The sequence below is a fragment of the Rhamphochromis longiceps genome, linkage group LG4 (genome assembly GCF_057381845.1).
Source record: "Rhamphochromis longiceps isolate RC_006_pf linkage group LG4, R_longiceps_female_GT1.1, whole genome shotgun sequence".
Lineage (NCBI taxonomy): Eukaryota > Metazoa > Chordata > Actinopteri > Cichliformes > Cichlidae > Rhamphochromis > Rhamphochromis longiceps.
Window position 1 is genome coordinate 33,978,121 of NC_140560.1, and position 11,304 is coordinate 33,989,424.

The 11,304-nt window shown below is 39.4% G+C and overlaps 2 protein-coding genes across 2 annotated transcripts; both read right to left on the bottom strand.

Annotated features, from left to right (window-relative positions):
- Window positions 1-625: 625 nt before the first annotated feature.
- ifi35 (interferon-induced protein 35) lies at window positions 626-6,089 on the bottom strand. The gene is made up of 10 exons (XM_085404672.1): window positions 5,849-6,089; window positions 5,484-5,510; window positions 5,209-5,283; window positions 3,714-3,872; window positions 3,104-3,220; window positions 2,874-3,018; window positions 2,125-2,234; window positions 1,857-2,040; window positions 1,577-1,683; window positions 626-1,405 (listed from the first exon to the last, which is right to left on the bottom strand). Exons 2-10 carry the CDS (start codon window positions 5,496-5,498, stop codon window positions 1,193-1,195), a joined length of 1,125 nt encoding a protein of 374 aa, XP_085260798.1. The 5' UTR covers window positions 5,499-5,510; window positions 5,849-6,089; the 3' UTR covers window positions 626-1,192.
- Window positions 6,090-7,359: 1,270 nt separating this feature from the next.
- rpl27 (ribosomal protein L27) lies at window positions 7,360-10,967 on the bottom strand. Its single transcript, XM_085404674.1, has 5 exons — window positions 10,892-10,967; window positions 10,316-10,398; window positions 9,270-9,439; window positions 7,762-7,872; window positions 7,360-7,445 (listed from the first exon to the last, which is right to left on the bottom strand). The coding sequence occupies exons 2-5, from the start codon at window positions 10,394-10,396 to the stop codon at window positions 7,397-7,399; spliced, it is 411 nt and encodes a 136-aa protein (XP_085260800.1). The 5' UTR covers window positions 10,397-10,398; window positions 10,892-10,967; the 3' UTR covers window positions 7,360-7,396.
- Between the last annotated feature and the right edge of the window lie 337 nt (window positions 10,968-11,304).

The window sequence follows — 11,304 nt, forward strand, 5'->3', positions numbered from 1 at the left end:
TAAACCAAATATTTAAAATTTGGATTCTTCACTCCATCAGATCTTTTGCCACAGATTTTCAGTCCAGTTCTTGTGTAATTTGGAATATCTCTGACTTTTCCCCCACTTTCCTTAAGAATAGCCTCTTCACAGCTGCTCATCTACAAGACGTTTGTGTCGAGGCTTCAGTGAGCAGTAGATGGACCAGCTGAAGGTCCAGATCTCTCAGGTCTTCTGCCAAGTCTTTGCTGGATTGTCTTTTTCCCTTAAAACATGGCATCTGCTGTCAGGGTTTTTTTTTTTTATTTTGTTTTTCCCCTCCACTTTTTTTAGTTTGTAATTTTAAGGACAGACTGCATGCACACCATGTTTTCAGCTAAAAACTCTGGGAAATCCTTGTTGGTGCAAAATTACAATTTCGTGCTTGTCAGTTATCTTTGGAATCTTTTGTGGTTGATCTGAAAAAATGGGAACAAATTACTGTTTATGTGACAGGCTGCTAGTAACAAAGTGCCTAAAGACACGGTGTGAAATTGGCTTTATAAGTTGCCTTTTTATCTTTGATTAATTTAATTGGTCGGGGTTATCTGTCCACTATCAAATACAAGCGTGTCAAAAAGCACCAAATGTCCAAAGAGGATTTTCTCACAATTAACTTTTATTCTTTTATGAATACAATAAAATGGAGCCCACGACATCCAACAAGGCAATCTTCTTAAAAATAAGTAATTCAGTTGCTTTGCATACAGAAATCCAGACGCTTCTCCAGTAACTAAAGATGGACGCCGCCATCTTTTTCACAGAAAGAAAAAAAATGAGATATGGCACAACTACTAAACTTTTTTTTTTTCTATTTTAGCAGGAAAAAAAACTTCATTTCATACAGTTTAATATTTTACATTTGTCTGCACTAAGACTGGAAATTGTTTCATCAGCAGTTTATGTAAATGCAATATAATCAAGATGTATTGCATGACTATAATACCACAGTATTTACCCAGGTTAAATACTTTATAGATACACTTTCACTTGAATCTCTGCAATCATAGAAAAATTACCACCCACTTTTTCTGACGCCAAAAATCCCCTTTGAATAATAACTTTTATAAATTTATGCTGACTTCCCTCAAGCAAGGGACAAAAACAAGTTCCGGTCCTCATTTCTGGTAGATGATATTAACCCTGAACCTTTGTCCAAGCAGCAGTGGTGGATCTACTGTTCCTCATCCTCAGAGTCTGGTGTGACGCCTCCAAACACAGCAGAGGTGTGCTCTCCCAGCGGGTTGTAGAGGAAAGCTTCGATTTCTCCCCCGCCGTTGGTGTTTTTCTGGAAGTGGATTTCTAGCAGGTCCTGCAGAGTTTCCCGCTCCATGATGTCGGGTATTCCTGTCAGCATTACCGCCCGAGGACACTGCGTCATCTTGGTCTGATGGACGATCCACCACACACACACACACACACACACACACACACACACACACACACACACACACACACACACACACACACACACACACAAAACCCTCAAATTTATTAAAATATATTTTATTAGAATTTCAGTAAGAGCAGATACAGATAATCTGATAAATGTGCTTACCTTCAGGTTTGAAATTTTCCCGTTGAGGAAAGGCGTCACTCTCACTGTGTGCTTCTTCTTTTGGACACTCAAGTCATGGAACTCATTTTGTACCACACGTTTGGCAACTAATACAAAAGAAACAGTCCATCAGCTGGTGGTCAACAACAACAATCCTGATTACTCTTTATATGCACAGCTCAGAACATCATAATCCACCAAACACAGAGTTATTCTTGTCTCTGAAGTTTCATTTAAACAAACTGCCCTGTGACATGAGGGTAAAATATTCGATGCTCACTGTTGTTCTCCGCAAACGTGAGGACCACCGTCTCAGAGTCAGACAGGTATTCACAGTCCGCCACCTCACCGCCTCCATTTTTAGTTTTGGAGAAATGGATCTCCAGCTTGTCCACCAGAATCTCGGTCTCCATTCTGGGCAGGTTGGAGATTAAAATACGCTGAGAAGAAACCTCAGAGTCGATCTGCGGGAACAGACGGGACACGTGAGCAGATCAGCTAAACCTGGGCCGACGCCGTCTTTGATTCGCTGTGGTCGTTTGTTTTACCTCCACCAGCTTGGGCAGCATCAGATGAACCGGCCTGGCCTCCACTGTGATGCTGCACTCTCCTCCCAGATCCACCTGATGCTTCTTCAGTTCCAGAATCTTCCTTGCCACTGGAAAATGAAACAGAAAGATCCGGAATTTTAAATTTAATTTATATTTTTGAAAATAGCCGAAAGTGATGATGAGAGCCTGAAGATTCATCTTGCAGATTATTTATTTCATTTTGGAGCCCTAATAATCTAATAATAAAGAACTAATAATTTTATTTGGCTCCAGTTTAAAGCCAAATAAGATGCAAAAAGCATCTTCCTGCTTGCAGCTTAGTAGCTGGTTTTGAAAAGTGACATTAGGCCCCCTAGTGGCTCAGTTTTGCCCTGCAGCTGAAGGTAGATACATTTATCAACATACTTTTTGAATTTTTCTGTTGAATGTGGCACAAAAACGTGAGTGCGATCCATCTACCTGCTGTTTAAGCCACCTACAGAAGGTTAAAGGGGGAGGAGCTAAAGCAGCTTGTTTAATTTAGAAGTCCTGCACCAAACCCCAAAGTAAGAAAAATAAAAATTATTTTGAACAGCAAATCACGCAAAGCTCCTCCGGTACAGTGCATGAATAAAAATATGGAAATTAGCATTTTAATACTTTATGCACACTTTTTAATGTTTCTGTTAAAAATAAGATATAATCACCTGCTTCCTTTTAACAAACGCAGATAAATCTGAACCACGCCAGTGCCGGCAAAAACTCACCGACTTCCTCCTCGAAGGTAATCAGCGCCGTCCCGCCATCCATCGGGTAAACGATATGTGGCTTCATCTCAAACTCTTGCTTGTTGTTTGCATTTCCAGTCGCTCCCTTGAAGACCATGTCCCTCTCTGGTACAGAGGTGAACACCTGAAATCAGCAGGTACAGGTTAACGGGGTGAGGTCACGGCGTGTCGGGCTGCAGAAGGGGGTGTGTCTCATCAGGTTAACGTACGTCGGCCTGTTGCATCAGGTGCTTCTTATTGGCCTCTTCCTCCTTAATAGCAGCATTAGTTTCCTTGATCTCCGCCACCAGTTTGAGCTCCTCCTGCTTTAGCAGATCCAGCTTCGACTAGAAGACACAGAAATCAAAAAGCATTTAAGGTTTTGTGGGATTCTAATGTGCTGTTTTCTAGTGATTCAGTTTTTTAATTTACACTGTTAGGAAAGCAATTACAAGTATTTACATTCACTCAATATTAACAATAACATGTACTATTTTGTTAATTGTTGTTTAATGCCATTGCGTTGCTTGTCCTATTGTTAATATATATTTTTATGAGTTATTGTCACTTAAAATTTTCCATTTCATATTTAACTCCCACCTTGTTTTCAAAGGCGCAACCTTAAAATTCATGGAATAACTATTATCTGTCCTCTTGACTCCTTGTTTCCTTCCTGTTATTGAACCTCTGCCATCTGACCAACATTTTTCCCTTGAGGGGAAGTGCAGTGAGGAAATTCCTTGGGTTTTACTCTATACTTATTCGCAGTGCTTTAAATGGTGGTGGAAAAACTCAGAGTAACACTGAGAAATAAGCATGTTTATGTCACACATGCTTTACCTTTTCATTGGCTAGCTGGTCTCCGTAGGAGCGTTTGTCAGCTTCCAGATCCTGGGTCAGTTTGTCAGTGCGGTGTTTGAACTGCTGCTTCAGATCTCGCCGGTCTTGTATAGTTTTAGTCAGCTCCTTTGTCTCCTCCATCAGCTGGTCATACTTTTTCTGTGGACACAGAGGGAGAGCTGAGTCCAGGCTGTTGTTATTATTGATGTCTAATCAGCATGACATGTAACATCTCTTTAAACACGAACTTTTGTGGTTGTATTTTGTGCAGAACAACAGAACAACTCTTCTCGGAGTTTAATAAATGTTAAAACAGTTATTTTAATAACACACAATCTCTTCTGAGTTTTGTTCTTCTGCTCCTAATAAATACAGCATGCTTATGCTGTGTATATGTATTTCAGCCTTTATTTAACCAAAACTGAATCTGTGTGTGAGCATTCAGCTAAGATAGACAGCAGCTCAATCTGCAGTGTTTACAGAACAACACACACACACCTTTAGTGGAAGTGTTTCTGATTTTAAAGCTGAACCTATGGTCAAAGGCAGGACCTGGACAGAGACATGCAGTGGACCTCACACACCTGCACATTCAGTTTTCTTTTCACCCGAGCGCCTGCTGGTTATTGTAAACATTTCTCCTGTTTTGTGTTAAAACACCAGAAACAGAATTGCTGCTCATCTCATCAAGGACATTACTACACTGTAGTGCAACATACGTTAAAGTCTCCTTTACATTATGTCTACATTATTATACTCTTCCATTTTTGACCCATTAAGCCATGAAGGTTTAATTAAATTGTATGATTTCGTGATAAAAGCGTGTTCCCTCCACAGCGTGGATGAACGAGAACTTGGATTCAGAATGCTAACTTGCAGTTTTTTGAGAAGTTTGATATACGTTTGTGATCATATGATGCAAAATGTGCACTCCTGATCTTTCTCGTAACAGTAAATAATATTCCCAAAATGTCCAGGATGCAGATCGGGATTGACTCCAGAACTTTAACCACTTCTATGTTTGGCGACACCACCCCTGTGGTAAAATGTTCATGCAACCTCTTGGGTAATAGTGCTCCATACTAAACAGAACTAATCACACAGCCTCTTTAGTGGAGGTAGAAATCACGAGATCGAGAACTGGACCTGACAGAGAGCTTTCTCCCTACTAGAAATAGCAGTTTTAGGAAGTCAACATGCTTACAGCAGAAGATAAAAACATGAAACTTGTGTACGTTTAGAATGCCTGTCTCAAAATAAAAAAGGTTTTGAGTCTGTTTTTTGAATATACACACATATGTAACTGATCTCAGGTCAGCAGGTGGCTTGTTCCACAAAAAAGGACCACAGTAACCGAAGCACCCGCAGCATACTTGGATCTCATTTTAGGACTGGGTTGTATTCAGAGACATATGAATAGTTTAGGAGCCCTGCGTGTAACTGGAGGTAAACTGCCCAAGTGTAATGAAGCCGCACTCATAAATTCTCAATGCACCTTGTAGTTTTTGATTGAAGCCTTAATCCCCTCCAAGGTGTCCTCGGATTGTGAATCCGGAACCAGAGAGAAGTCCTGAAACACAACATGGAGACACGGAATGCCGGAAGGTAAGTAAACGCCTACACTCAGGCTGTGTAACACAGTGGGTTAAATAGATATCTTTAACACACTTAATAAATGTTGGCAGGGAGAGCAGCATTACGCGTGTGGTTTAAAACGCTTTGATAATAACGACGACAACAACAACAGGAAGAAGCAAAACGAGCTCTCACCTCGTCTGACGACATAGTGAAAGTAACCTGGAAAAAAAGTTTACAAAACATTACAGATGTGACACACTGTCACTCACTTGAACAGCCAAATGAGGTTTTTAACAGAGGATCGACACAGACTGAGAGTCAAACAGCTAAAACACAGCTCAAGTAAACTTCACAACAACAAAATGTACCGCAGGCCTGCTTTAAACCACACACAGATGACATCTCAGTAAGTTGAATTACTCTGAACCTGGAAATAAATCACCTAAATCAAGCCTCTGATGAAAACTCCCACATTTCACCCACATTAGATATGAATTTGCGTGTTTTTATCAAGGTTTATTTCTTATTTTAAAAAAAAGCAGCCGCAGTGAACCTACCTCCTCCCGACGATCACTGCTCTGAACTCACACTCGTTCTTTCAGTTTCTCTTTCCCCGCAGGAGGATCCCCTGCGTCTTTACGTATAATTAATGCCGCTTCCCACCAGCAGGGGGAGCTGCATCCAAAATAAACAAAACGCTGCATTTAATTCCTGTGGGAAATACGGAACCTTACATCAGCTGCGAAGCACTTCATGAGAGGAAAAAATAATTCAGATTCTGTTTTTGGAACATCTTCAAGTTTCCGATTCATTTAACTTCTGATATAAATAAATATAAATACACACACACACACACACACATATAAATTACGTCATATTTCCTTTTCTTTTATGTTTTAGCGGTGATGATCAGTCCGCACATGTATGCCAGCGTGTTTTTTAAAATTAATTATTAAATTACTTTTTTATTTTATTTTACAAACCAAAGAGACAAATATATTTTTAAATATAATAATGTGGATGGTATTCGTTAGGGGCAAATCTAGGAACTTGAGAACAGGTATTGCAGTGCAGGCACGTTATGTCAGGATCAAAGCACACATCAGTCTGATCTGATGATTGCTGACAAATCCAGATATTTCCTGTATATTTTTATTGTATCTTTGTAAGAATATTGTTTCAGCCATTTTCATGTTTTTCAAAAACTTAAAATATTGTTTTTCACCCGTTTAAAGTTCATCCCCGCATCAATACACCTGTAACCAGTGATCAATTACTTCAATATTAAAATGTTGAACAAATATTCAATATTTAAGATTTCTCATGTGCAGTCAAGTTTCTTAAAATCAAAATTAGATTTGCCTGAAACTGCTAAACACTATACAAATTGTCTGATGAGCTCTGATCACAATACAACGTACCAACAGCTAAATGAAGATTTTCTATCATTGCAGTCTGCCTTTAATTCAGATGCTTAAAAAAAAATAAAAATGCAACCACATCTCACTGCCACATTCATAACACCCTCATTGAATGTTCAAGTATTCGAGCCATACTCCTCTGAAAGTTCCAGAGAATCTTTCATGCTAAAATGTTCATTGAATAATTAGTCAGGCTTACATTTTGTTCAACCTTTAAGTTTGTATTTAGCTGTTCCAGCTGATCAAATTCACACAGAAGCAGCAGTGAATGATTTCTTTCAGCAGAAAATGTGAACTCGTGTCTGATTCCAGTATCAGTCTTGTAAAGTTCACATTATTGGTGCCGTTTAGTTCCAACCACTGTTGAAAGCAGGCAGTAAGATATCATACAACCTGTTTCAAAGATTGAAAAAAGGTGAGTGATGACTTTGTGCCAAGGTCAGACATCTGCACTACGTTACAGGGTAATTTGGTGCGACTAAGTCCTCGTAACCAAGAGTAACTCCGATTACTTTTTCAGCAGCTGGTGAATATTACAAGTCTATTTCCACAGTTTTCCAGATGGAATCCTTAAGAATATTTCATGAATTTTCAGTATGAGAAAACACACCCCACCCCACACAAACACGATGAGTCAAGAGTGAAAATCAGTTTTTAAACATTTATTTGTGAAACCGAGTGAATTTAGAATCTGAGCTTCTGGAAGAACCACTTGTTCTTGCCCGTCTTGTACCTGAAACAACAAACAGGAGGTGAAGTCATTTTCTCTGATCAAACAGAACAAACATCACTGATTACAATCTGGACGTGCACACACCAACTGCTTGCTAAGAGGAAATTACAAAATGTATCAAAGAACGGGTTTATTTTGATCATAATGGGATCTTTTTTCCCATGATTGTGCTGCCGCCGGACTTTTTGTCCACTTAACTCTACTTTACAAAACATACTCATTTTGAAATCATGAAAGATGTAACCCTGATGTACTTTATTAAAATTGAGACATAAATCCTCTGATGTTAAATCAAAAGGAAATCAGGGAGACTCACCTCTCCTCAAACTTGACCTTGGCCTCCCGCCTGGCTTTGCGTTTGAGAGCTGGATCCCTGAAGACATCCTTGTTCACAACAGTTTTGTCCAGAGGAATATCCACAGAGTATCTGAAGGAGTAAAAACATGTTAAAGACTTTTTTTTAAATTGACACCAATGGCTGACTGCAGCTCGCTCTGCTGAGCACCTTCATACCTGTATGATATGAACAATCAGTATCGCTTTACTAGCTTCCAGATTCATAAATTACAAATGGATCATAAACCTGCTCAATGTTCAAGTCGACGTTCTCCCTCAGCGTTGCATCAACTTTGTTCAACGTTACACTGAATCAGACACATCAAGCACTTAAGGCAGCCTGTGTGGGTGAAAAGCCACTGATGTCAACCAGCAACTAACTGCTGTTTGATAAAAATGACTCCTCTTGTTCAACATTCTTCTACAAATTACAATTTGATCACATCTTCGATCAACAGCTGAACATCACATATTCCTGCATCAGAGCATCAGCAGGATGACTGTCAGACCTTTTTATACCTCAGTCTAAAAATGAAAATCACTGGAACAAAACTATAACTGGCCCACGTTCTGAAAACCAGGCGCCAGTTAAGAAATAAATAAAAAATTAAGCAAAATCTCTTTTCGTCATCAAGATAAAGTTTTATAGTTTTTATAGGTTTTGAGCACCAAAGATGTCTGAAGAGCATCTGTTCAGATAAAGTGACAGCAGCGTTTAACAGACCTATTTATGTACTTAAAGGGATCAGTCATTTTACGGAGCAAAACAGCCGTCCTAAAAAAACAGAGTACTTTTTGCTTAAGTGGCTCGTTCACCCTGAAGTAGTAACAATTATTCAGATCAAACGCATAAGGCAAGTCAAGCATGTTGGTCGTTTAAAACAAGTGGATCCAAAAGCAGAAGAAGCAAAGAACAGCTGTTAACAGCTGGAAAGGACAAAAAGCAACAAAAACATCTCCAGTAATAAAACTTTGATCTGAAGACGCCACACATTCCAACTCTCTGCTTAAATAACTGCAAGCAATATAATATTTAAACTTCTAATGAATGCACAGTTCAGATTCAGACACGCACTGTATTTATTTGCACCTCACCGAGTTTGATGGGTGGATTTATGAATATGAGACTCACAGAAACTGTCATTACACAAGTTTCACAATATTGATTATCATTGATTATCTGTAAATGTCTTCACAGACACATAAATAATAATGGGAAGAACACCATGTCAGATTTCAGCCCATAGATTTGATTGGATTTTTGAAAAAAGAATAACCAGCCTCCTCAATTAAACTCAAAACATTTAATCAACCAGATGTTTTTAAAAATGACAGCCTTTCTTGATTTAGCATTAATAATATGGTATCCAATCATGTTACAGCTGTTGGACACTTTTTATAAGACATTCCAAAAGACTTCATCTGTCACCACCACTTTATTTTCTTTACAGGAAAACCTAATTATGTCAATGTAGATGAGACACTGACCTGGTGGGCATGAGGTGGTTGTAGTTGAACACCTTAACGAAGGCCTTGATCTTGGACCTTTTGGCGATCTTCTTCTTGCCCATGGATGTGGTCACCTTACGGGGATAGCGGTCGATGCCGGCGACCAGAGCGTGGCTGTAGGGGCGGTCAGCGGTGCCATCATCAATGTTCTGCAGGCAGACATTAGCAGGAGGATGTGACATCAGAGACACGAAACACTTACAAGACGAAAAGCTGAATTACCACTGCAGTATGTATTTGAAGGCAAAGAAATGTATCAGTGTTTCCCCACGTATCAGTTTTCCTTTAATGTGCTGCCCACCCAAGTAAAGCCAGTTAGAGCAGTTCTGGTGAGTTACCCAGCCTTTTATTTTATTTTTCTTTCCACCTGAGGGAATGACACCATCTGGTATTGTTATCAGAGTTAGTATACTTTTTTTAATCCCAAAGGAAATTATGTAAACTCAGTTTCTTCCCATCTCATGTTTTCCCTTCCAGCTGGTCAGGTATGTCGTAGCATTCCAATTATCATTCAGCTACCTTAACTATGGACTTACGCCAACTTGACCATCTTAGAATATCTTCTGAAAAAGAGATGCCTCCTTCCACACAGCACACACATGTGTGTACAAATCCAAACACTACTAAAGCAAAGTCAGTTTAAGCAAGGAGCTTGAGCTGTGCTCCACAGGCAACATGCTCCCCAGCACCCACAGAGATATTTACTCACCACTTTCTAGTTTTACATCCAATATATATATACATGAAGTGACGAGCTCTGAGCACAAAGCCCAACTGTAGTTATAACAAAACGTTTGTAGGCTGTCTTACTGAAACACATGGGAAACACATAATACACGGACTGTAATAGGACTTATTTTCCATCCCTCATCGCATGGCCTGAATACTGTATTCTTGGAAATTCAACATGCAGACAAATGGCAATTTGGCTTTCAGATGGACAACTCTGGTAAGAGCTTGGTGTGTACATATTCAGGCACATGTGCCATACAATCAGCAAACTCCCAGAAGCTCTTCGGTCTTACCTTGACGATGACAGCTTTGCGCCCAGCGTAGCGTCCAGCTAGGACCATCACCACCTTCCCAGGCTTCATGAACTTGCCCATTTCTGCCAGAAAGAGAGGGCACATTTGAACTCAGTGTCAATATCATATCAAACCCGTCAATCCGCCAACATGTCTCCAAGTCGGCCTCTCGTTTATGCTACATTAGCATTAGCTTTCAGCTAGGCTAACAGCTTTCAAGCAGTTTTCATTTTAATTATTTTGCTCGGACACATTATTAAGTGCACCGCATAAGCCCCTTTACTTATAGCAAAACGAATACAGCTCAATAAGATGCCTACACACATAAACAGTCGGTTCAATGGGACTCTGAGCGTCTACACATCAAGGAAGCTGCCATGTTGAAAAGAGCACAGCTGGGGACGAAGCGCTGCGATAAATCTGCTCATTTTCTTTCTTTAGCAAACAAAATCTACAAACTAACGGCCACATCTGAACTAACAGAGTCGGTGCCGTCTATGTATCATGAAAAAAATGATAAAATTAGGCGCATTTGGAGCGATGGATGAAGATTGTTTGAAGGGAAATCGCACTCACTGATGCTGTTCTACGGCCACCGCTAACAGGAAAGGAAGTCCACAAGGTTTAGCTGAACTTTGACCCATCGGTCTGCCCACGTCACATCCGTAAGTATCAGCAAGCGAATGTTTTTTTTGTTTATTAATTTTTATTAAACAAAAAATTCACCAGAACTCGATCATTAAATAAAAGTTATTATTTTAGCACTTCTTTTTAAAAATAGGAACCTAAAGAAAAAAGACACCAGAGGTGGATTATTACCTTATTTCAGAGTAAAAAAAAGACGTGGGACACAGAAATGTTTCAGTCGGTGGCATAGAGACTCAGTTATGAAATCTAAATAAAAAAAATTAGTGTAATTAGGGTAACAAGAAAAATCAGGTAGATTTATTATTATTTTATTATTTGCACCATCTGCAGCAGTATTCAGT

What these genes read in the sequence shown, in the direction of transcription:
- ifi35 (XM_085404672.1), bottom strand. An exon ending in CTTCAATCAAAAACTACAAG is followed by an intron (nt 3,873 to 5,208) that starts GTGCATTGAGAA and finishes CTGTGTCCACAG; the next exon opens with AAAAAGTATGACCAGCTGAT. An exon ending in CACGTTTGCGGAGAACAACA is followed by an intron (nt 1,684 to 1,856) that starts GTGAGCATCGAA and finishes CTTTTGTATTAG; the next exon opens with TTGCCAAACGTGTGGTACAA.
- rpl27 (XM_085404674.1), bottom strand. Translation starts at nt 10,396, where the DNA reads ATGGGCAAGTTCATGAAGCCTGGGAAGGTGGTGATGGTCCTAGCTGGA. An exon ending in GCAAAGCTGTCATCGTCAAG is followed by an intron (nt 9,440 to 10,315) that starts GTAAGACCGAAG and finishes GTCTGCCTGCAG; the next exon opens with AACATTGATGATGGCACCGC. An exon ending in AAGGTCAAGTTTGAGGAGAG is followed by an intron (nt 7,446 to 7,761) that starts GTGAGTCTCCCT and finishes TTGTTGTTTCAG; the next exon opens with GTACAAGACGGGCAAGAACA.